The following is a 27,377-nucleotide window of genomic DNA, read 5'->3' as shown; positions in this document are numbered from 1 at the left end:
ATACATACCAGCGTAGCAGTGATAAGAGAGCTGAGAAAACCCACAACTTTTCGGGGGTTCGGCTCGAAGATTCTTCCTGCCGAAAGGAGGGGGGGGGGGGGTATTTCCCTTTGACCCAACCGCGAGCACTCTAATTAATGGGGTAACTTGGACTAAGTTTGGTTCACCACCACCACCACCAACACCAACACCAACACCACCACCACCACCACCACCAAGAACAACGCCAAATGTAAAAACGTGTGAATAATATGTGTAACTGAGTCGTTGCATAGAAATCCACGTACAAGTACTGTACATGACGGTTTGGTATTAAAATCATCACTCCAAACCATAATTGATGAATAAAACAAAGAAGGTCTTCCTTATTGGCAACAACCTCTGCGACTTGCCGTCAATTCCAGACTTGTCGAAGACTGGCTTAAAACACGCTGATTTTATGCACATAGTCATTTAATTATTAGAGATCACTACATTTCTCTCTCTCCCCCTTACCCTCTCCCTCCTCCTCCCTTCTCTCTCCCAGCCCTCTCTCTCTCTCTTTCAATCCATTCTGTATACACAACTCGACAAAAGGATACAACGTTATGTTCTTTGGTATGTATGATTACATCATAATAAAGTATATTTCATACACGCATTTCGAAAATTACCGCTTGACATTATTATTTTCAACACCTGATACACAAAACATAAGTAGATATTTTTCGAGAAGAAAAGCACACACTTACGTCCGCAAACAACTTTCACGGCACTTGATAACTTCTCGATTACTTGACAAAACGATTATGTGCGTAGAGAATATTGATAATTTCGAAATTAAATATTTTATAGCATACATCGTACAAAGTTATTTGCCCAAAGATTACACTTATGTCTCGTCAGACCAACTACCATATCGTTTTCATTTTACCATGACTATTGAATGACACACTACGTTTGAAGCTCCTTGGTGACACCAAAGGTACCTAAAATCCATTTCCCGGTAGGTTGATCTACTACGTTAGTGGTATTGGGATTACCTGCTACGTATTTTCTCAGAGCATTTTATTGCATTCTTTTATCAAGTGGAAGAATGTACTCTGTAAAAACAGCGCAAAACATCATTTTGCCCATCACACATCAGAGGTATATATGAAGCTAATAATGTGGAAATTTTCCAAACGAAGAGGTTTTTTTTTTTTTTCATCAAAACAAATGTATAGAAAAGTGTATGATGCTCTATATAGGTACAAAATTTAACTATGTCTGGTATATCGCATATGAATATCTGGTACCTTACCGATGAGGGCAGCAGATATAATGCCGCAAAACAGGTTGGAAATTAAGAAGAGAAAAATCAAAGCAACATGCGATAACATGTGTCATCATTTCCTGTCACCAACAGCATTTGACGTTTCCATCATCTCAGCATGAGTAACACACTGCGTGCTACCATTAAAGTGCAGTGAAGGACAGTCGATGTACATATGCCGCTGTACTTTTCACACTGGATTTTTTCAGGGAGGCGCTGAATAGAAAGAGCTGAAGGCAAGGCAAGTATAAGGTCACAGGAACCGAGACTCCTCAGCCAAATTATTCCCTGACATTGGTTGTCCGTGTATCGCTCTATATCTCAAGTGGCTGTGAATAAGGCATATTTGTGCATTTTTTCAGTTTCTATAAAACAAGATTATGATCTGTGTAGTACATTCATGAAAATGCCATCCATGTTTGATTTATGCACTGACATACTGAGTATATATACATTCTGGCCACAAAGAAACAAAATACAGAGTCGCAAATTATAATGATGGTTATCACTTAATACCTAAGAGAGACTGAGGGAGAGATAGAAAAGAAACAGATAGATACAGTATATAGAAAAAAAGAGATAGATAGAAAAAGAGAGAGAAAGAGATAGATATATTGGTAGAGAGATAGATAAATAGATAGATAAAGAGACAGAAAGAGATAGATAGGTATATGGATAAAGAAAGAGATAGATAGATATATAGACAGAGAGAGAAAGATATCGATATATCTTATAGTCACAGAGAAAGAGATAGATAGATATAAACAGAGAGAAAGAGACATACTAGCAGCAGGATCACATTATAGGTATTGTCACAAGTCACCACTACCTTCCAGACTACATTTAGGGCAAGGCGGAAGACAGTAGGAGATATTACTGCAAGGAAACACATATTTCATCCCTTTGTAGAATGATTAAAAGGAAATGTAGCACCTGGGCGATTCTACAGTTTGTGCAACACAACAAAAGGAAGACATTATGTAACAACCATGAAAGCATCCACCTATTAGTATATCACTTGTAGCCTTTATGCAGGCCTTTTTGCTGCAGTAATAGCTTCTCTTTGTGCTCTGATCCAATAAAGCAAAACAAAAAAAGCAATACAGTGCACTGGGCCTTTTCTGTGAAGGCTCACATCATCCACTCTCAGATATGTAAGTTTTGTTAAATGACTTTCGTAAACAAGAAGTAAAGTTCTCAAGCGTCCCTTTTATGCAAACGTGTAATCTTATACCACAAAGTTAGCGTCCCTGATCACCTTTTATGTAAGTATAATCCTATACCAAAGAGCAATGATAATGTCATGAAACCTTTCTTACACTGTAAATGGATGAAGTATTGTTACAAAAGTATTCTACTTTAATTGATGTAAAAACTGATCCTGAGGTTAGTCCTGCACAACTGTTTACCCATACACAGGAAATATGTCAAAATATTGGCTTCATGCGTATGAAAAGAATCCCCCAAATTCTTTTTTTTTTTTCACACACATTCCCTCAATTTGTTCCTGACATAATTATGTGTAAGGATAATACATGTATTATTCCATCTGCCTTCAGACGGGGAAAAGTTAAGTTGCGCCTTTTCATTATGCTACTTGTACATGTATGAAGCGGAAAATACGTGAAACTTATAGTTTGTATATCCTCCCATTAATAAGACATCATAAATTGTAGTCTTTTCATCCAGCAATGATGAAGCATCATGATTTTATCAATGCATCAACAATTATATAAACTTTAAAATAAATTGTCTCATTTTCCTCAGACTTCATTGATGATGCATTCTTCTAATATAGTCAAACCTGTCTCTAGCAGTCACCCAAGGGAAACGTGAAAAGCGGCCGCTATAGACAAGTTTGACTGTATTTCACATTTATACAAACCATAAACAGTGTACCAGTATAGATCTTGGGGACAATCCCTTTTTAACTGGTGCAGGGTGCTAGGCAACTCGTTTTTACCTCTTGCCTGGTCGCGTATGCAGATATTCAAACTGTTGAAGAACACCTGACCAAACATAAATTTATATCACTTGCTTGACAAAAAAGTCCAAAGATATCACATATCAGAATCACTTGTAAGTCAAGGGCTTGATAAGAGCAATCATTTGAATAAACGGCAGGTGTACACGAAGGTTAACATGCTCAAACACATTGGAATATCAAACTCGGTTTGATCAAGTGTTGGTGTTGCATGTAGGAAAGTTGCTGGAATGAAATTGAAGTGAGTTGCATCACTAAACAGTCATTACCAATATATTTGGTCTTCTGTATGATTAACTTCATGGGTTGGGGGGGGGGGGGGATTGAAGAAAAGGTGGCTTTAAAACTTTTATCCCTCCCAGTTCGGGCACACATATTTACTAATTGCTAAAAAAACACTTGCCCGACTCTGATTTTCACTTGCCTTGGAGCAATTGGGCAAGTGCTTATGTAGCACCCTGTGGTGTTTCCAAGAATTGTTACTTTGAATTGCTTGCATACATCTGCACTGTACATCATAAATGAACAGCCTTGTGAATGAAATCTCACTTAATGCATAACTCATCAATGGCAGTTATTACAAATTATTATTATTATTATTATCATTATTATTATCATTATTATTACAACTGTAGAAAACTTGTTTAATATACATTACACTATGAACTACGCATGACATTACATCATAAGATTGCACCCTTACATTAACAAAATCTTTCATTAGCATACCACATCATCCGTATACAAAAATATAATATAGAAAAATTCTACATGCAACCAACATCACTCTAGTACATGTACATGCAAAATATTAAAGCAGTGATGAGCATGCTTCTTTGGAAATGCCTAGTACAGGATTCCCAGTATTACCATTATTATTTTAATGCCCATGTGATAAGACAAGGGCTGTGTCACACAAGACTGTGGTAACTTTACAACTGCCATTCACGCTGCACTCAATAATAAGTACTATAGCAACACTGTTCCACAGCCAATCAAGGTTAAGAAATCACTGACTGACTTACCACAGTATTATGCAACAGGACCATGGTTCTCTAGTGACAACAATTCTGTGTACAGTGGACTCCCATTATGACAAATTCCTCGGGACCAGCAGTTTTCTTTCGTTTTATCGAAATTTCCTTAAAACCAAACAAGTCAACAATACAAAACATAGAGCCAATAATTCTACGGTCTAAATCTTTATTTCACTGAAACTGGAATTTCAGTATAACCGGGTTCGTTGTAACGGGAGTGCACTGTATAGGGAGGTACATACAATTTGCCAGCCTCGGTTAACTTTGAGCTGTGGGTGATTTCCAGTAATGGAATGTTAGCTTTGGGTGCATGATCATGATACACGACTTCAAACATGCCTGCCTGGTATGATGGTGACAGATGTTTATCATTACCAATATGCTATACGTAAATACTTTACAAGCACTGAAGCATAAACACACCAGTAGCAGTAACAGAGTTTGCATTACAGAGAAAAACATGTTTCATGTCTTTCCAAATGTAGTACAATGACATCTTGGTGCCTGAATGATCCTAAAGTTTGTGCTCTTTAGCTATTAGAAAGAAGTCTTCGTACCCATAGAAATTCATCTGTGTACATCACTGACCCTGCATCACAGAACCCACAAATAAGTCACAACGATTACTTTCCCAGAAGGCCTTAAAAATTACGGTCAACTGAGTCCTATGGGGTTTTGGGCCGTGGTGTTGTCTAGCAGACTTCTGTCTCTAACAGAACTGAATTCAAAGTTTGAAAGTGGAAAGTTAGGTACAACAGTGTAAAACTAGCACTTTTAACAGCTTTGTTGACCGATTTTGTTCTGTTTCAACTTTGTCTTTTTTTTCTTCATACCCATGAGGAATGTAAGCATATGCATAACAATCCGACAGAAACTAAAAGAAAACAACAAAAAACCCACAACGATTAGGAACATCTTTGATACTATGTTATAATCATGAATACAGTTTTTTCAATTATGATACCTAGTTTTTGATTAATCTGAAAATCCCTTTTGCTTAACACTGAGTTCTAAATCTTCGTTTTGTCCCCCAAAACAATAACATGTGAGTCAGCATACTGCAACAGACTTAGCTTCAAAGCCCCATTCTCACAAGTCAATAGCATTTTAACACATTTGATTTCCCATTATTCGTTAATAGCAGGAATAGAAACATCCAATCTTGATGTACAATAATGTACAATTTTGACGACAAGAAACCCCTTCTTTCAGAATATGACATTGACTAAAATACTTTGTGACTTTCCGTGGGTTTGTGACACAGGTCAAAGAGCGCTAATTATAGACTCAACCTCTTCCAAGATCCACATAATACCCGCTGTTTTTGCATATCAACTGATGTTTGCTGGACTTCCCCTGAGTCTGGTACCTTGACAGTGCAGTACATCTAGCCCTGCTCAAATTCACAACATATTCTGATAATGGAATGTTAGTTCTGAGAATACCATGTAGGAGGGTGAATAATTTGTGCCACAAGATATGGCTGCACTTTCACTTTATTGTGACTTTTAATGGGTTTGTGAAACTGCATATAGTACCCATTATTTTGCATAACTGATGTTTCTTTAATACACTTGTCCTGGGTTTGGTACCTTGACAATGTAGTAGCCCTGCTTTAAATTCACAATATTATCTGATAATGGGATATTGTTTCTGGGGATACCGTGTAGAAGGGTGAATAATTTGTGCCACAAGATATGGTAACACATTACAGGGAATTTCCCTCAATATCATGTTGCTTTACAGTGTGTGAAAATAGAAAAAACCAAACATTACGATAGAAGTAAATCAGTGAAAATTATGAAAAAGAAATCAGATACATTAAAAAAAAAAACCACATGAATGACAAAAGTGTAAAGAGTAATACAAAGTGGAAACTGTGTGTGACGGAAATGCTATAAAGCAGTTGTCCATTTCTTTTGTCCAAAATTTTTCACTCATTCTTAGTTTTCTAAAATAGTTGGGCAATTGGTAAATTTGTGTGCACAAATGCAATGGAGAACTGGTGAACACCTACATTACATATAGATGTCAATTTGTATCACTCTCTGAAATCTTACAATTCATAACTTTTTTTTTTTGTGTGTGTGTATCTGATTTCTTTGCAAAATATCATACATATTTTTTCTGCTTTCATGCAAAGCAACATAATATTAGGACAGAATTCCCCTCTGATCTGGTGGTATTAACCTACAACTTCTCGGAACTGGGTGCGTCCTGCTCTAATCCCATGGGAAATGGTAACATCTGGGAAGCATCAGGACTACAGACATTTATCTGGTCCGGCGTTCATCCCCTGCGAAACTTGCCTCAATTTCTTCAAGTGAGCGCCCCTTGGTTTCCGGAACAACGAGGGCGACAAACACTCCCCCCAGTAAGCAGATGCCTCCAAAGAACCAGAAAATGCCTTGTTTGGTGAATGCATGCTGTCGGTTGAGAGAACACATAGAAGAAAGTATGTCATACATTCAGTATCTGCAGTAACATAAACCCGTTCCTCTCGCAATGCTCAAAGAACTTTCAATGCTCCCAAACGAGATTCTTTTTGCAGGTCGACAGAGAACAGGCAGGTTGGTAATCCATCTTTGCGAAAGCAGTCTAGCGCTACAATGGATCCCCTTTCAACGGTCAACCACATGTGCAATCGAACGATGAAAATATTGATCGAGTTGGAGGTATGACTACAGTGTGCGCTGATGGGCTAGCAGTGTCTTCTCTTATACACAAAAGAGGCACCTGAAGGGGGTCAGCAAAATTCAAAATCTCCTGAGCTATGCCTTGATTGCTACGTATTTCTTCACACAAGTTTTATAGCAAAACAAGCGCACACTGGTAAAACAGGTTCCTGTAATAAGGGACAGGTTAAAACACATTGTCACTCCTACAACTGCAATTTCTTGATGTGTAGAAATCATGTTTATAAAGTGCCAAAGTATATATTTGAATGCATTTTATACTACACATGTATCCTATTTCAACAGTGTATTTGTCAGACACAGAAAGTCTTCACTGCCATTTTCAAAGACGGTATGAAATCATCTCTGTTACTCAGAAACACACTTGTTATTTTCCTTTCCCATCTGAATCACTCTTTGCGTTTGCTTTGATTGTTTGTTTTTTCTTTCCAGACAGAATAGCACCTGCACGCATTCCTTGAATTCTTGGACAGACAATGACAAGGTCGAATACAAACCTATTAAAACAAAGCAAAATGAAAACAAAAATGCACACTAAAACGCTCTAATGCCAGGGCTGCCAACCACTGCATATCATAGCCATACTTAAGTACAGTATTAAGTACATTTGAAGGCAAATTATATCTTAATCCATAAAGCATGCTAAATCATATTTTAGGAAAGAAAACATGTCATGTCAAAAAGTTATATGGTAAAATAGACGCAATAAAAATAGTCGGCTTTCATGATCCCATCATTTATGACGTACAAAGTAGCAGGATAAAGTGTTTTGAATTTGCAAATGTTGTTATCATGCCTTGAAATGGAAATAAATGAATTAGAAAACAAGGCAAGTGCCATAATGTGTCTCGCTCATTCAAGAAATTGTACGCGAATGGGATATAACAGCTAAAATAAAAGAGATATAACAGATAAAAAGAGCTATATATAAAAGGGTAAAAATTTATGGCAAAAAATAAACATGCCATAAAAACTTAATATTGGGCCCTTAAAGTTCGTTGACCCCTGCCTGTGACCTTTGACCTTGTGGTGACCATCTACTCCCCAAGGGACATCTACCATCCAAGTTTGGTCACAAATAGACCTATGGATCAAGTTATGACCCATAATAGAAACCCGCCATAAACACTTCACATTGGGCTCTAAAAGTTTGTTGACCCATGCTTGTGAAAATTGACATTGTGGTGACCATCCACTCCCAAAGGGACATCTACCATCCAAGTTTAGTCAAAAATGGAGTTATGGATCAAAAGATATGACTCATACTAGAAACGCGCCATTAAAACTTAACATTGGGCTCTAAAAGTTCGTTGATCCCTGCTTGTCACCTTTGACCTTGTGGTGATCATCCACTCCCCAAGGGACATCTACCATCCAAGTTTAGTCACAAACGGACCTATGGATAAAAAATTATGACCCATAATAGAAATGCGCCATAAAAACTTAACATTGGGCTCTAAAAGTTCGTTGACCCATGCTTATGACCTTTGACCTTGTGGTGACTATCCACTCCCCAAGGGACATCTACCATCCAAGTTTGGTTACAAATAGAGTTACGGGTCAAAAGTTGTGACCCATAATAGAAACGTGCCATAAAAACTTAACATTAAGCCCTAAACTTCATTGAACCCTGCCTGTGAGCTTTAACCTTGAGGTGACCTTCATATATGGTAAAATGTGACACTTTGTATGACCCCTCTTCCCTCGAAGTTTGATTGCAATTGAAGCCCAGAGTAAAGAGTTACTGAAGTTTGTGTAGCGTTACGGACAGACGACGGACGGACGACGGACGGACGACGGACGGATGGATGGACGACGGACGGACGGACAGACGCCGCAGGCGATCCCTTAGTCTCCCCTCACCTCCGGTGGGCTCGACAAAAATCACATTGTAAAATTATGTACACATACATAATCATATATTTCTAGTAAGCAGTTCAGTAAGGCAAAAAAAAAAAAAAATCGTTTGTTTGCCCTTAATATCGTTATTGTCAAAACCCAAGAGGGTCGGTAGGTCGGTTTTTTTTTATTTTTTTAAAATACCCTTTTTACCCATGTAATTTTGTAACGTTGGCAGGGTATCTCGTAATACACTCATCCTTCTGGCAGTACTTCGAGTTCGAGTTCAACTTTGTACAGGATGTGGCGCAAGTTTAATGCACTCAAAACTCCAAGGGATTCATTCAAATTTACGTCTTGCCAGGGCCCGTATAGGCGAGGCAGAAACACTCACTGACAAACACTTATAGCGTTCATCTTTGTGCGCGTTTATCAACTCTTTTTCTCGGCAGAAACAGGTTTTCCAAATGGCTTTCAAGGAATTTTTACGAGTTGATAAACGCAAAGCTGTTTTGATTATGGGGTTCGGAAAGCCTTTTCGAAAGCCGCAAATTTGTGCTTTCAGAAACAGGTTTCCGAAACAGGTTTCCGAAACAGGCTTCCGAAACAGGTTTCCAGAAACCTGTTTCTAGAAGCCCTTTGAAGTGTAACGCGAGACCCTCTCACTACAAACCTTTTGGTAACGCTGCCACCACTCGGTCAACCATGGCCAGCTTTGTGCCCATATACACAACAACCACCAGGCAACCAAGACTCCATACTTCACTAGTCTCACATTCTATCTCTGGGGCCTGTCTTACAAAGACTTGCGATAGAAATCAATCACAAGTTTTGTGTGTGCTGCAATGCAGGTTGCGATTGATTTGGGGTCTTGTGATTGATTTTAAGGCTTTATAAGATGGGGCCCTGGTAGTCGTGAATCACATCTTTACCGAAAGGTCATTCGATGACAGGTAAGAAGTCCGCTGATGACGAACTATATGCTGCCTTACAATTAATTATGCTACGGAAACAGAAAGAAAGAGGATATATCTAGAAACGGTGTAACAAGCTCCCATGGCCCGTATTTACTAGGTCCAATAGCAATAATACTGTGATTACGAGCTAACTTGAGTTTGCCTGCTAATGTATGCGTATTGTGTGTCACATGCCACCTCACTAGGACCCCGTTTACAGTGCGGGGCTGGGCCGAGCCGCGGCCGAACCCAGCCTCAATTGCGAGGCCGGGCCCCGCAATTTTGTCCGTTTACACTGCCGGGCTCCGCCGCGCTTTTGATTCAAACCTTTCAATATTTTGTCGTAGTGGCGCTCTGCTTGTAAACACACGCAATTTGGTATTGTCTGGTTTTCAGACCCTTTGCCAAATGAATTCCGTGGCGACGAAGTCGCCGTTCGGGCAAAGGCCTTTGCCGAAGGAAAAAATCCTTTGCAGGACAAAACCACCGTAAACTATAATAGTTTTCAACGTTGAGGGGGTTAATATCCTGAACAGCGAAATAGTACAGGCAGAGGGTTTGGAAGCGAGACTAAAATTGGCCGCGCATTTGGCCCAGTTTGCGTTTACACTGAGAAAAGGCCGGGCTCGGCCGCGGCCGAGACCACCTCCAGAGCGTGGCCAAATGTGAGGCCAATTTTGGCCTCGCATTTGGCCTTTTGCGCGTTTACACTGAAATGAAGGTGGGCTCGGCCGCGGCCGAGCCTCGCACTGTAAACGGGGTCCTGCATTCACCAGTGTCAGCCTGCTATACGTAGCATTCACACTTGCAATGTCACTTGTCACATCACATGCACCCCACGGTAGCCACTACACTCACCAACACTACTGTTGCCACTACACATGCCACGACACTTGTCACAGTAAATAAGTCTCCTAACGTTACACTTACTTATTCCTCTGCCTTGGGTAATGGTATGGTATACACTTCAACAAAGAAGAATTGAAGAAAGCTGTCAAATATATTTGAAAACCAGTTATTACATTACAGATTCATTCTATTCCGTCCCATTCACAGCAAAAGATACAACTATCACACTGGCTGTATTCATATTGTCCACATCTGATCTTGAACAAAACTTATTCTGATTCATAATTGAAATTATAAGCAGTTACACTTGAAACTCATAGGCAAATACACCTTCACTTGCAATTTATACTAACAACCTTCAGAATCTAGTCTGAGCAAGGATTATTAGAGTCACTGTAGATCTTCACTCCACACAAGTTATCTCGCTTGTGGGTCTTATCTTTCCACTAACATTTCCTAGGATGAGATCTTGCATTAAGGCTTCCCACCTTCGTTAACAATCTCCATATCAGTATCACTCAGTCTGGTAATTGGCCATATTACCCTTGAATCTTTCTCTGGGATAAACCCTCTATTCCACTCAATCCACCCTTCCAGGATTCCAGTAATGCCATCGGCCCTAGTACTTCGTTCACATGTCACTCACTCTGTCGGTGTACATGTTACTTGATACTACATACTAGTGCTTAACCAGCACTTGCTTTCAACACTTGCATCTATCTGGTCTCAAGTTTAATATTCCTTAAACTTCCAGAAAATGATGTCGCTAAAAGAAATCACACCTAGAAAAGTTTCACTATTAGTAACAAGTTTGTCGACATTACTTGTCACTTGTCCCTTGCTTTCTGTGATCTACAACTTTTCACACCCGACTATGAAACCTCTCCTATCAAAATCAATGTATAATTGTAGTTATACTCAGTGACATCACAATAACAACACTTGTCGTAACAAGTGTCAGTAACAATTACACTTGCGGCAGTGTCAAGTGTCAACAAGACAGAGCCTCAGTCACAGGGGAGGGGGGGGGGGATGTTCCTTGGGGCTGTATACTTCTGATGAGGTGACACATGTAACTTTCTTTATTCAAGATTGTTACTATTGCAACTGTCAGTGTCGGCATTTTCCTTGTTCAGGAATGAAATCATCCAGATGACGTTCACTTTCCGTGTTCGGGATTGCTATTGCAGGGGTACCCATTTCATCTGATCAAATGCAACTGCACTTCAACCTTCATCTCAGTGGTTACTTGAACCAGTTGAACGTTCCCTGATTGTTCCCGGATTGTTCACTCCAGTCCAGCGGTGAAAAAAAAAAGGGGGGGGGGGGATAACCTGGCTACTGTCAAGTTGACATCAGTAAACTTCACTGCTTTGGAAAACCACTAATATCGTCTATACATTTGACAGCGTACTGAGACATTTATAATGATAACCTACTCATAATGATGGGAGCGTTTATAATAAAATGTCAGTATTAAATGGGACATACTTATAAGAGCATTTATAGTGACACATCGATGATGAAACATCGATAATAAATGGCAATTTAATGGGACATACATGCTTATTCCAGGAGAATCATTATCCACAATCCAAAACTCATCTCGTCAATTTCAACAACATCTTGCAACTTTCACTAACAAGTGCAACAACTGCAAAGGTTCTTCATATCTATGGTATTCCTGGCCAGTAATGTTTGCCATAATGACAACTGTTGTAATTTGTTTAACTGTTCCTAATCCTTTCAATTGTTCTCAGTCCGTTTTAACTGTTGTCATCCGTTAAGGAGTGGTTAATACTTAAGCCAGGGTCCCAGACCCTGTTCTCCTTCCCTATCAGCATTGTACTCTTACCTATTTCACATCGCAAATGTTTCTTACCTATTTCACATCGCAAATGTTAACGAGACAAATAAAAGAATAAATGCATTCGTAAACCGACATGTCCTAGACTCCTCGAGTGTCTTATTATCTACTCGTCATATAGAGAGAACTGGTTGAGGTTAGACTGTAAGACTTTGGGTGACAGATGACATTCAGCCGCTTACCATCCTTGACTCGATCCAAATTAAATTGGTAATGACGATATTTTGTAGTTGTCACTGTAAGCGATCATCACTTGGCCGAAATTGTATTACAGGGGAAACTCGGTATAACGAACACTGCTATAACGAGATATCGGTTATAACGAGGAAATTTTCTCGGTCCCAAATTTCCTCCCACACATGTCTATGTAAAATGCTACTCTTATAGCGAGATCGGCTATAACGAAATAACTGCTATAACGAGATAAATTTTGTGACTTCCAAACAAAGAAAAACATAGTAAATCAAACCTGCTATAGCGAGGTAAAGCAAAATGCCTTCGGTAAAGCTTTACTTCGCCCGTGCTATCATCTTCCGAGATTGTAAAGCTTGATGCGCCAAAAACTGTCTTGTACACACATAATCATTTTCTTCAGTGCACTCCAGCTAGCACTGCATGTTGTACGTGTGAAGTGTGTGTGTGGACGCACACTGATACATGCAGAAAATGTGGTGGGACGGCCATATGTATACAATCATCATGACGTTTAGCAGGTGTGAGGTAATCTGATGCTGTGATTGGCCTTCTACTTAGGGAATTCCCCGTCTTCACACACACGCAGTCATAATGTACATACAGAATGTGTCACATACACACACAGCATTGTGCAGACCATATTCAAGCTTTCCACACAACACACACCCATACGATAACCACATACCAATCCACAGACGATCTTGATACAATCGCAAGCTATATAAATTTACAAATTCAAACATCTACAATTGATAAGAAACACATTCTTGATATTGGATTTCCTTGGCGAAAAACATCTTCTTACCCATAAAGGTGAGTAATTCCCTCACACACAATATCAAGTTATCAGTATTGATTGAAATATGATGGGTAGTCCCACATGTGCAAATTAATGTCTTTATTTTATGCCTTCTTTTATGCCTACTGATATAACGAGATATCGGCTATAACGAGGAAAATTACTCGGTCCCGACCATCTCGTTATATCGAGTTTCCACTGTACTTGTACTCGTTTCACCTCGTCCAGTAATCTCTTTACAATGACTGCATGTAAAAATGTGTCTTTGTTAGACAATAGCAGACACATACATTGTACACTAGTATATGAACTAGCACTTGTTCTAACTGAGAAGCTACATCAATATTAATTATTATATTTCACTTTGTTTGAAATCGAATTTGGCAATCATATAAAAACAGAATGACGTAGTCTATATTGAGAGGTAAATTTAGAATTTGAAACCAAAAAGGGAAGAATGATTTCAAAGAGTTGGTTGTGAAGGAAACTAACTATCCTAACTTCTTCTCTAAAATACTTCCTATAAACTTACTTGAAGAGTGTCAACTGGAAGAACTGGAACAAGAAGGTTGGAAAGGTGTCAAGAGCTAGGTGTGGCGGTTGAGGAAAGTTTCTTGCAAGAAGAATGATGTAAAAGTTTTTAGCATCAGCTGTCTACCCTTTTTATTTATACGAAACCCAAGGATCCACTGTCACCAAAATCTAATTTGCATAATTAGTGCCAATTGGTTGAAAGTAATACCTCAGACAACCTAGTAATACTGATTGGTTACTGCCAAAGTAATTCATTTCCAATACATTTGTACATGTCTCTATTATCAAAGTTCATTGACTCTACAAGCAGTTCTCTTCTGTGTATGACTCTACAGACAGTTTTCTTCTGTGTCTAACATAGGCCTACCCACAAGACTCAATTGACATAAAAAAATGCCACTTACTCTCCTAATTTAAAGCCATAAAACTTGCATTGATAAAAACTAGAACATCATACCCAGATGAATATGATACCTTTTATTACATTAATCACTATTTTCCTTCCTAAATATTTTACAATATTCCATAGTGTATTGGGCTTAAAGGACAAGTTCACCTTCATAAACATAAGGATTGAGAGAATGCAACAATATTAGTAGAACACATCAGTGAAAGTTTGAGGAAAATTGGACAATCGATGCAAAAGTTATGAATTTTTAAGATTTTTGTGTTGGAACCGCTGGATCAGGAGACTACTACAGCTTGTGAGTCATATGCGTACAACAGTATAAAGAAAATGTAAAGAAAATTCAACATATTTTCACTTTTTTTCGCATAATAAAAGAGCACTTGACTTGACTCTTTCTAAAGGCAGGGGGAATAATATTACCCATAACATTTGTCGGTAACGAGTCGGGGGAATGTGTACTTTTTGCAAAAGATGAAATTTTGTGAAATTCTCTTTATATTTTCCTTATATTGTTGTACGCATGTGACATCTAAGTTTATATTCACACACTGCAGTAGTCTTCTCATCCAGCGGTTACTGCACAAAAACTTCAAAAATTCATAACTTTTGAACGGATTGTCCAATTTTCCTCAAACTTTCAATGATATGTTCTACTAATATTGCTACATTCTCTCAATCCTTATGTTTATGAAGGTGAACTTGTCCTTTAACCTACTTCTTTCACACGTACACACTTCGGCGGCCACAACCTGCCCGCGGCCATTTTGTAACCCCAAATTTCACATTGCATTTTCACGCGCTGTCCGCCTCTCTCAGTCATATAAAATCTCTTTGGTCATATCATGCATAAACATTTTCCCATCGTCGACCAGCCAATCAAATGTTCGATCTGAAATAATCGCCAATATCTTCCCCGTGTCATACTCATTCTAACCGTGCCAATTTTATGAATAAAACATCTATCCAAATGTTTAAAAAAAAAATCATTCTAAAATTGCTCTTTCCAGTCAATTTAATTCTTAAAATTTTTGATGTTATTTTTGTTTAAAAAAAAATTACTTAAAGTTTTGTACTGAAAATCATTAATATAATTTTGATTTTTATCATTTTCTCTTCAAATTGGCCATCAAGTTTGCAAGTCTAATTGGGTAGAATTTTTTCTATGTGTGTCTGAAGTTCGGGAACAAATAAACAGAGTTTCCATCATTTTTGACATCGCGACCGTTTTTACTCGGTTTTTGAACATCCATGTGACGCTGAGATGTAATTCTTCGTACCTCTTCTACAGTACGATATTACCAATGGCTTTGTCTGATAGTTGATTCGGAGAAAAAACCTTGATTAGACTGATCTTCAACTCAGTTTAAAAGCAGCATAATCGTGTTTTGATCGGGACACGCATCTGGAGGACGCAGGTGCCGTAGGGGCGACATGCAGGTGAGTTTTCGTTCGCATTCGATGTGAGCGTGGTCCCATGCCGTACGCGTCAAAAACCACCAACACAACTACCGTACATGTACGCATTTTCAGGTCATCTTGTCTATTATAATATTTTGAATCGCTACCAATCATTTTGAAAGTGTTTGGTCTCTAACTTTGACACACAGTAAGCTTTTCAAATGAGTGTCAATTGTGATGATGATGGACTATTTCTCTGATCATGAACATCATTGTTAATGTTATGAATATGAATATCATCAAAACCACCCCCTTCCTACAGTGCTATGCCCATATAGGCGTCGGAACTTTTTTATTTTGTTTGTTTGTTTTTTATGGGGGGGGGGGGGGAATGATTTCTTTTTCTTTTGTTTTTGCCTGCGCCACCCCTCAAAAAACACAGGGCCTGGGGGCTGTATGTATTTGTACAGTAACTAAATAAAAATTCAAAACAATAGTATACTGTGTTGGTATTTTCCTGCCAGATAAATGTACACAGACTTGATCTGCAAAATTTATTTATCATGAAATATCAATATTCAGTCTCGTTAGCATTCAAATTAAAGGCATAATTTACCATTTGCCGATGATATAAAATCCCAGCATTAGTGCTTCAAAATAGTTCTAAAATGTGAGTTAGGGATAGAAACAACCAATGTAAAAATTCAAACCAGTATAATCGATGCTAAGTATTGTTAAATATACAAAATGTGAACAATAGTTATAATAAAAATGTTTCCAGACTAAACCGTATACAGTTATGGTTTGATGAGAAAAATAGTGGTATCTCCTTATATTTTAGGCTTTACTGCAAAAATTTTATATGGTATGATGTTCCGTGATACAATTGACCTACACATATGCATCAAAAGTGATATCTTGAACATTTTCAAATCACTGCTCCCAAAGGTAAACAGGACCTTTAACATCTTTATCGACAATTAATTATATTGTATGGATACTTGAGAATCACTCAATGTTGGTTCAAACTAGATTATGAACATGCATCCTGGAGCATTAAAGTTTACTCAGGTACCTGTATCTCCTCAGTCCTGTAAATGTGATGTGATATCTGCATTTTTGTTTTATTTGATTTGCAGCAAAATTTTTGAACCTGTATATTAAGAGAGAAATGTACACAGCATACATACATTTACCTAAGTGTATTTGCAATGTATGTAAGTATTCGGTGCAATTCTTCTGCAAGAAACCAAATGACCATCACCTGAGTTGGTGATTGCTCAGGCGCTTTCTTCTTGGTCGTCTTCTTTGCTGCTTCCAAAGCGGCCATCACAATAACAATCGATGTGATAACCCAGGGGCGGATCCAGGGAGGACCGCAACCGGCGCACGCCCCCCTTTATTTTTTGTTGAAACAAAAGAAATAAAAAGAAAAAAATGGGGGAGGGGTGCATGCGCCCCCCTTTAATTTTGTAAACGCGTCCCCTCTTTACGGAATTTCTGGATCCGCCCCTGTAACCTGCGTAGTGAGTCAGAGAGTAGTATTTGATTCAAACTGAACCAATGACAGTCTATTGTCTTTCTCTCATTTCAGTCCTTATAGATTTCCTCTGCATTCACAGGGCTGCCAACCTTGAGTGAGAGTTTAGCGTGAGACACTGGGAGGATCCCGCCTGGAAGTGGAGCGATCTCCTGGCTAGCGCCTGGCGGCCTGTTGTGCGGCCGTACGTACCGTACATACTACTTACACAGTCAGTGTATGTAAAGCGATGTAAAGCACATGTCATAGCCATACATGTACTATACTGTGATTTGCCAAAAGTACAAGCTATGCTCACGTGGTGTAGAAACCAATCATAATCCAATAGCTCGTCTTTGCGCGCGAACCAAAAACGATTATTATTGGTTAAACTTTACACCCGCGTGGGAAAATCTCGAAATTTTGGGCTTGGGCATATCGATATTCAGAATATCAGAGAATTTTACTGTATTTATTTTTGTAGTCATGTACATTCCATTTTGGGTGTTTAGCGTGAGATTTCGTTTATCAGAGTGAGACAGTCAAAATTGGTTGAATTGCGTGAGTTGGCAGCCCTGCATTCACTCATCGTTTGATCACTTTATTTTTTTCTGTTTCTAAGATAGGATGCTGGGTTCGAGAAGATCCACTGTTCTTCCACTGATCTGAGATGAAGCTGGAGCTCGTCTGTGAGGGAGAAACGCCTCAGGTTGCTCCTTATGTTGTTGAGGTGCGAGTGCATTCCCTCTCCCCCTTGCTCTCCCATGAGGCCTAGCCCAGCTCCCCAAAGCTGGAACCATGGGATGATGTGGTCTTCAACAATGTGGAGTTTGGGTGTAATCAACTCAGAGGGGAAGTTGGTGCGAAAGAAGCTGAGGTACTCTTTCACCGACTCCTCTGTGCCGAATAAAAAAAGCAAAAAACAATCATGAAATGTGTTTTAGGTTTCCAGCATTTGACATTTCCCAAATTTTTCAAGTAACACATAACTGATAAATTTAACTTGTCTTCCATCCCCTTTTTATGAATACATATATCTATTTCTATAAATGCTAAAAAAACAAACAAACAAGTATTAGGCCATTGAGTAGATGGTATCATGTACTTTTCTTTTGACATGAAACAGTAATATGTGTTTATTTGTGTACATAACATATAAACTCACCAAGGGTATGGATTTCTTCTTTGGTAAGAAAATCTCCTCTGTTGAACAGGTTGTCACACTATGCATAGAGCTTCAGAAGGGTGTTATACCTTGTAGCTGTAGCCCTAGCATCTGCAAGAAGACTTGGGCATACTTCTTTTGTCTGATCCACAAAGGCCTCGGTGAGCTTGTCAATGTTCTGCTCCTGTAAAATATTGAGACAATAAGCTAAGGCGTGCTTTTAGGTTGCCTCATTGATTTGTGTGTGTGTGTGTGTGTGTAAAATCAATTTGTAGAAAGAAAAAAAGGCACAACGAGGAATGAAGGAGAAAGCAGATCCAAATATTGGTTAATCAAACTCAAGATCGTTGCAGGAAAACAAAGATGGTATCTGGTGATTTAAGAAAAGAGTAACTAATAAATGATGAGGAGTGGTCAAATATGATTAAAAAGTTCAATCAGTCGTTATTGCAAATATTTACATCTATTTGAAATATTTTGAATTTTTTTTTTCATATATTTAGGTGAGCAGATATTCATTTTATTAATTGATTAATTATGATGATGATGATTACTATTGTAGTTATTATTATTTTATTACTGTTCATTGTTATTTTTACATGTATTATTGTTGCAATTATTCTATTATTATTTTTTTATTTAAAAATTATATATATTTTTTTTTTTCATTTTTTTTTTTTTTGGAGGGGAGGTTAGTGGCCAGGTGTTACCTTCAGGCACTTATGCACATGATTCCCAACAAAACTACGTCCGTGGAAAGCTTGACCCTGGACGTTCATCCTCTGCAACGCTTCATCAAGGGACTGAGCGATTTTTCCTTCTCCCATTTTCAGGTCTGGAATTGTCTTCCTTTCCTTGGTCTGTTTATAGAAGAAACATTAAGTAGAGTTCTACATTCATTAAGGAGAAACTCTATCATTTATACTTGGCATTTTCATGTGCAATACCACTAGAATCATGTGAGTACAAAGAGAATATTACCAGTTTTGTTATTTCTCTTTTCTTCTCCTGTGCAGTCTCCAACAGCAGCGCAACTGGCTGTGACTCCGGATGAAGGAGCGACAGGTACATGTGTTGATCCAGTAGATCTCTGTACTCTTCCTCCTTTTCCTTTATGACTTGGACGAGCTGGTGCTGCTTTGCTGCAGCGTCAAGGTTTGGGAATGATGTCTCCCGAGGCAAGGTGGCAGCCTTCACATCAAGGGCATGACAGGCCTCCTCCAAACTCTTGTAGTGCTTTAAAAACACCCCAAGTGAGATGTGCAGGCCTGGCGGGCAAACCTGAATTTGAAAGAGAAAATATATGTACAGCTGACTCTGCATAAGAGGAGGTTGCATTAGTTGAATAATTGCCTGACTTAAACACATTTGCAAGCCCTATTCCTTTACTATTTTTTCATTTTTCCATTCATCATATTAAAAGTCTTTTTTTTTTTAAACGTCAAAGTGTACATACATATATATATATATATATATATATAGTTATCTATTTATTTATTTATATATACATAATACAATACTGTTAGTGTAAACTAATAGATATAATGAACTTCAGATGGGAGGAGATAAAAATAAATTAGTTTATTATACTGTATCCTCAGAGTAAATGAAAGTTTTACAAGCTTAACTGTCAAAACATGCAGGCTTTATTCATTGGAAATAATAAGATAAATACTGTACCTGATTGATGGGGATTTCGAATTGAGCGGGGCGTATGACATTGCAGGCCTCTTTCGCAACATGGCACTCTTTAAACTTGTTCAAAGATTGTGCCAGTGAATCGAGAGTTCTCTCTTGCAATCTGCCTCGGAGAGATAGTGGAACAGCCATGTCATCCTTGGTAGCCACACTATATATGCATGGATGCTTTCCTATTCAGAACAGAAAACAAAACATTTTAAATTCATGTTGTTTGTTAATTTTGATAGGTTTATATATCTTAAATAAGTAAAGCAAAAACAAAAACAAACAACAAAAAACAACAACAACAAAAAGCTTACCACTGGGTCCTGAGAGGCCATAGATCTTGCAAACAAACTCGTAATCTCCTAAAAGGAAGATCTTTAAAGGCTTTCCTCTGCAATAAAAAAAAAGAGACACACCTATTATTTTGTGAAAGAAAAACTATATATACTTTTGGAATGAAAATGGGTGAAAATAATGTCTATTTACAGGTTCAGGATTTTTATTTGCAAATTTGTTGTAAATTACAATGAGTGTTTACCTGAATGTTTTCTTCTGAAGGGCCTCGATCTGTAGAGAAATGGATGAAAGGCACACATCTAGCTTATACTGAGTATCTTTCCCAGGAAAGAGGTCAACAACATGGGTTGCTCGCAGGCTGTTCGGGGTGCAAAGGTTTGTGACTTGCACCATGAGCTTGAAAGTGTCGCCCCCTTTGTCACCCCCAATCTTTATCCAACATTCCTTCATATGGCCTCCGTGGTAGTAGAGCTCACCAAGTCTGTAAAGGAGATAAAATGGGAGTGAGTTTACATTTTCAATAATTTCTTTGATATGCCAACAAGCATTCAAGAGTTTATATGACCATTACGTCAAACTTACTCCTCGTATTCCTCCAGGAGGCTCATCACCTTCTCCTCAAGACTTCTGACTGTGACAAAGGGTGCCATCTTAACAATGCAGCTTGTGTCTTGCCATGTTTGCAGTGGCAGATAGAAAGCCTGCAGATGGGACTGGGTCATCTCCTTGTGTAGAAGACGTACAGCGTTCTCACCAGCGGTGTGCACATCCCGCTGCAGCAGCCAGCTGACAGAAACAGAACATCCAAAGTTTCATTTGAAAGCGTGAAGCAACATCCATTCTAGTATCTAGCTACAAAGCCATGACCTTTAAAGGGAAGGTAAACCCAAAGAGCAATGTGGATTGAGTGAAAGCAGCAACATTAGTAGAACACATCAGTGAAAGTTTGAGGAAAATCGGACAATCGATGCAAAAGTTATGAATTTTTAAGTTTTGGTGTTGGAACCGCTGGATGAGGAGACTACTAGAGGATATGACGTATGAGTGGACAACAATACAAAGAAAATATAAAGGAAATTCAACAAAAATTCACTTTTCTAGAATTATGAAAGAGCAGTGGACCAACCGCTTTCAGACAGTAGGGGGAATAATTGCTACCCTTAACATATGTCAATATCAAGTTGATGGAATTTGTAATTTTCATGAAAAATAGATTTTTGTAGTATTTTCTTTATATTTTCTTGGTATTGTTGTCCACTCATACGTCATAACCTCTAGTAGTCTCCTCATCCAGCGGTTCCAACACCAAAACTTTAAAAATTCATAACTTTTGCATTGATTGTCCGATTTTCTTCAAACTTTCACTGATGTGTTCTAGTAATGTTGCTGCTTTCACTCAATCCACATTATTCTGGGGTTTATCTTCCCTTTAAAAGTAGTGTGGCATCAATCAAGCCTGTAGACTGGACTTTATAAATTGTTGTCTAGTTCTGAATTGCATGAATGGCTTCATCAACAATGTTCCACCTTTAATTTTGTGCATCAGAGGGAAATTGTGAATTTGTCTAACAAGAAAATGGAAGTTTTAGCTTTACTAGAATTGATCTGCACATATGTAAGAAATTAAAAGCTTCAAGTCTCCCAAGAGGAAACAGCAACACAATAAGGGCAATTTTGCAATTAAGAGTTCCACTGAGGAGCCACTCAAGTCTGCAGTGATAATTATGTATGTATCTTTACTACCTACTCTTTTAGCTTCCTGAGTCTTGTCCAGGACATGCCCATCATTGCCTTTAAATCCGCTATGTCCTTGTCATCAAGGTGGATGGGATGCATCTGGTCTTCCAATGAGGTAGTTTGCTCTTTGGTGACAAGCTGGTTTAGGGCATTGAGGGACTCCTTCCTCCGTCTCTTGGTCCTTTCACTTGCCAAGGAGGAAGGAGTCTTTGGCACTGTGATTTTAGTAGTGCACACCTGATGTGATAATTAAAGAAAACTACCAAATAAACATGCAGTCATCTTTGCCTAAGTCAAATCTATTTGGACCAAAGAATTAGCTTTGACTTAAAATCAATAGAATATAAAGAGAAGAAGGCTTGAAAAGACCTTTGACTTTGGTGATTATTTAACTCATGAGAGGTCTACATAACCAAGGTTGACTACAATAGAAGGCTAGAAGCTATTATAAAGAGGTTGGATATAACAAAACCCTGTTAAAGACAGCCAATCCCTTTTGCATGCAAATTTTGAAAAATTGGTGAGGACACTTATGTATCAGAGAAAACACTTTTTGGACGTCTCTTGCAAATTTTGAACTCAAAAGGGTCTTTATTTTATATAGTTAAATTGACCGTGAAGATTTGAATAGTATTTCCCACTACGAAAAAAATATAAATCTAAACTTCTTGTCTAGTTTTACAGACCTGCGTGATGCACTTAGTTGCACATGTAGTTCGTCTCAGTGGTGTGTTGTTATTTGCCATCAATAACAAAGAAAGAGAAGCTAGTGAATTCTTCTTTCCCTTCTGACAGCTTAAACATGCATATCTTTTGTTCAAAGTATAAGTATAATATAACAACCACAGGAGGATTCATGTATGCAGCTGTGCCTAGTGCACAGAATACGTTACGGTGAGCATTTGGTGCATTATTTGAATTTTAACGGCAAACAACATTGAAATATCACAGAAATGTTATAGCTTCACAATAGTCTTGTCATTGTGTTGGGATATAATCATGTTCAGTGCTATTTGGCAAGGAATAAAAAGTGATGGTCCATCTTTAAACCCAAGGTAACTTTACTGGTCCTAATTCTTCATACATTTTAGTTTGTATGTTGACCCTGACGTAACAAGACGCAAAGCTGTTACAACAGGGAAATTTTCATGGTCTCAAGGACCTTGTTATAATGAGGTTCCACTGTAATTTCTTCTCTCTGTGTGACATAGTGGAACAAAGAGGTCAGAAATAACTAGAAATGTCATTAAGGCGACTGGTATGCTTCTGCCATAATGCATGATTCTCCTAACAGGTCTATAGTACATGTGGACAATGTGTGATTGCATTTTCACAATATTGGCAACATATCAAAATGACAAGTTTGTCACAAATGTGTTGAATGTTCACCTTCCTTGACGTAGTTTTAATTGGATGAATAGGAGGGCATGTATATGGGGATTTAAGGACTTTAACTTGACTTTGCCCGTTCATAAGTTTATGCATTGAGTAATTTTCATGGTATGGAGAAAAAGTGCAATTTCTGTATTGAAAAGTACATTGTTACCATTTTCATCTGGCCTTTGACCCTAAAATTCATAGGATAATCACTGTCAGGCAGAACATGCATAAATATGTAGAAAGTTTCAAGATAACTTGAGCCATTTCTGAGATATGGAGGAAAAAGTTAGTTCACCACTTTCCCTTGATCTTTGACCTTTTGACCTTTGAGGCAAAAAAAAGAAAAAAGAAAAAAAAAGTTTCCAGAGAATCCCTAGTTGTAGGCTGTATGCATACACCAAGTGTAAAAAAAAATAATCTGCTGGCGTTGCATAAATATGAGGGAAATAGTAAAATGTTGGAAGTGTTGCCCTTGACCTTTGACCCCTGACCTTTGACCCCATGAACCCTAAATTCTCTAGATAATCACTGCCAGTCAGTACATGTACATATACTATGTTCCATGAAGACACCTTGAACAATTTCCAAGTTACAGAGAAAAAAGTGAAGTTTTAACATTGTTACTTGACCTTTTGAACTTTGACCTTTGACCTCATGACCCCAAACTTTCACCAGAGAATTTTAATTGGGTAATACATGTATTCACTCAGTTTTAAGAAAATATCTTCGGGCATTGCATAGATATAATGGAAATAGTGAAAGTTTACGTATTTGACCTTGACCTTTTGACCTTTGACCTTGAGCATGTGCACCCAAATATTGATAGGCACAACTTCACCCCCTAATACACATACATGCCAAGTTTCATTAGGATACCTCAAGAGGTTTTTTAGTTACACTGTCCACAAAATTCATTACGGACGGAAGGACGGATGGACGGACGGACGGGCAACCCGAAAACATAATGCCTCCGGCACCACTTCGTGGCGGAGGCATAATAAAACCCGGTTACCACAAGGTAATTTTGCTATGCTGAGCTAAATTCTACTGGGGGAGAGGGGATTTTATGAAAGTCTGTCGGCACTAACAAGTTGTCAGCAAAAAAAAAAAAAAAAAATTATTTGGCTAAAAACAATGGTCACTGACTGTTACTGTGGAAACTGTTGGTGAACGTCAAGTTGTCATAATGATTGCAGACAAACTTTGAAAAAATGCCCCCTTAAGTTTTAATTTTCACAAGGTGTAATTCAATAAATAATAAGGGAAGGTCACACACTGGCTAAGGCTTGAGTATTAGAATATAAGACATGTGACTTCTGTTGAGTTTTACTGTATAAGCTATATATTTCACATACATCATTCAGGGCTCGACACTAACGGTGGCCCGGTGGCCCGGGGCCACCAAAAATGAACGTCGGGCCACCAAATTTCAAAAAAGGGCAAATTTGGTGGCCCGCCTCGGGCCACCAAAATTTTTTGAAATGTATGTCAATAAATTCGTAACTTTTTGCGCCGGAAATTAGCAGTTAAATTTGATCAAAGGATGGATGAAAAGGACTGAATGAATGCCTGAGAGTGAGTGTCGCAAGTTTGTTGAAGTTTATTTATGAGTAGATATGTCCAAATTCTAATTCTTACTATCATAAATCTTAAATATTTGACTCATTAAAAAAAATGACTTTTAATGTTTTTTATTGGTTTTTTTTTGGGACACCAAATTTTTCTCTCGGGCCACCAAAAATTTGAAATTTAGGATTTTGGTGGCCCCATCGGGCCACCAAACAAAAGTTAGTGTCGAGCCATGCATAATTTCTTTGTGATTTTATGACTAGATTGGGAAGTTAGCAAGAGTTTAATTTCACAATTTTAGTGATGTTTCCTTATCATAAATAGCCAAATGTTAGAAAGGGAATTTTTGTAAAGACTGACTCGAGAAGATACCCCCCACCCTTCCCGCAAAATATATAAGTTATACAGTTTACTATGAAAATGACAGCACGTATCTGCATTACACTGACAATGGTATATATCCTATGTCCTGTCCCCCTCAAAAGTAAAGGAAATAATCTATACATAACACTGCAACAAAGAGCCTATTTAAAAGTAATTTGTATGATATGATTCATATATGAATTTATAGTTTATATTGTGATATATGATACAAGCTTATATTATTTCAAAAAACAAAAACGAAATATACATTACCTGTCCAAAGTTGCCATCCTTGAGAAAGGCTGTTTTGTTTGCGGATTTGGCCATCTTTTCTTTGACAACTTTGACGGCTATTGCCTCTTTTTGAGATGGTGCGAGATCATTTGAGATACTGGTGGTCATGGAGTGCTGCAGCAGTATTCACGCATGTGTGTTGTGCAATGGAAGATACATGTACTTGCACTACCTGTAAACACTGCATGCATGTAATTTTTACGGCATACTTGCTGGTGTCTATGACTGCTGGCGCTTCTGAGGTCTTTGTTTCCATCTTGCGTTTGTGCAAATTTTTTGCTAGATTTTTTGTTATTTTTTGGGGGGCGGCCACCTTTGCTTTTTCCTATTTCCAGTGAACATACACTACATATGCCAACACGAGGATGTCGCTCCTGATTAACAACATTTGTGAGCATTTCTGTTGACAGCAATATCTGACAATAGCATGTGTGACACATGCATGGTGGATGCAATTCCCTTTCAGCGTGATCCAAGTCGATGGACATTACTTCTTTGAACATGTCACTGTATCCATGACATGGATGGGATTTTTTTTGAGGTGGCAAGCCTGCCACCACACACCTTGCACACGTGAGACAGATGGTCCCGATGGGCATCCAAGCCTGTGTTAACACAGGCATGCATGGTAACATAAAGTCAATCTAAAAAAAAAAAACTGCCCAATTAGACTTGCAATTGGAATTACAAAGTCAAAGAATACATGTATGTGTCACTTAACAAAGAAAACTCAAAAGGCACTAAGGAAAAACTTTGGTTATTGTTTGAAATATGTTCAAAAATTGTCAAAATGAAATGGCCTAAATATTGTGGGAAATTTGCATGGAACTGACTGTGTTTGGCAATGTGCTGAAGCAGTGAGAGAAGAGGGCTTGGTTAGCCTAATTTCATATTGTCACCATCATCTGTATGACAAAGGACGATGAGGGCCCTTTCATTTTTCATACATCCACATTTTAGGACAATAGGCGTTTTCACATCAGCCCGATGTTTCGAAATAGCGCGCTTTTTTCTGACTTGGGAAATAGGAAAATATCTCGAGCTTGGATTTTTATCGAGCTGATGTGAAAACGCCTAATGTGACCTTGAGATTATTTCAAAATTGCCGCTGAAACGTAGGTCTCGATCTTTTACCGTAGTAACAGGAAGTGTGATAAATTAAATCGGCCGAAAGTGATCAGCGCCCTCACCCGTTTTCAGAACGTACAGCTGAACAGAGAGACAAGATGGCACCGCGCACGCTCTGTCCGGGAGTTGCGCACATAGGTGGGTACGTGTTCACTGCTACTGGTACCTCAATTCGTATTTGCCGGTCAAAACAATGTGGACACACCCACTACTATAGTATGTAAATGAGTGTCTCGGTGAGTGACTTTCCATTCATAATTCCAATCACTACTGCGTGTTACTGCGTAAGAGATGTCTTACGCCGGAAAAGCTTCTGTATGCAAATAAAAAGAATGGGCGGGGCCTGACTGGGAACCACGCACACACAATAAACCAGTGCGCG

At 38.4% G+C, this 27,377-nt stretch overlaps 1 protein-coding gene and 1 pseudogene across 1 annotated transcript in view; both read right to left on the bottom strand.

The window, feature by feature from the left end:
* Positions 1 to 6,588: 6,588 nt before the first annotated feature.
* The window catches only part of LOC139742597 (solute carrier family 2, facilitated glucose transporter member 8-like), a 35,104-nt gene continuing 14,315 nt past the window's right edge, over positions 6,589 to 27,377 (bottom strand). Inside the window, exon 9 of the mRNA XM_071653126.1 lies at positions 6,589 to 6,741. Within this exon, the coding sequence (XP_071509227.1) occupies positions 6,589 to 6,741 (153 nt within the window). The remainder of the gene's footprint in view (positions 6,742 to 27,377) is intronic.
* On the bottom strand, positions 17,978 to 25,975 carry LOC139742606 (uncharacterized; annotated as a pseudogene).

The sequence above is a fragment of the Diadema antillarum genome, unplaced genomic scaffold (assembly GCF_040938485.1).
Source record: "Diadema antillarum isolate AM-2024a unplaced genomic scaffold, OU_Dant_1.0 seq00001007_RagTag, whole genome shotgun sequence".
Lineage (NCBI taxonomy): Eukaryota > Metazoa > Echinodermata > Echinoidea > Diadematoida > Diadematidae > Diadema > Diadema antillarum.
This window is presented reverse-complemented; position numbering and strand designations above follow the sequence as displayed.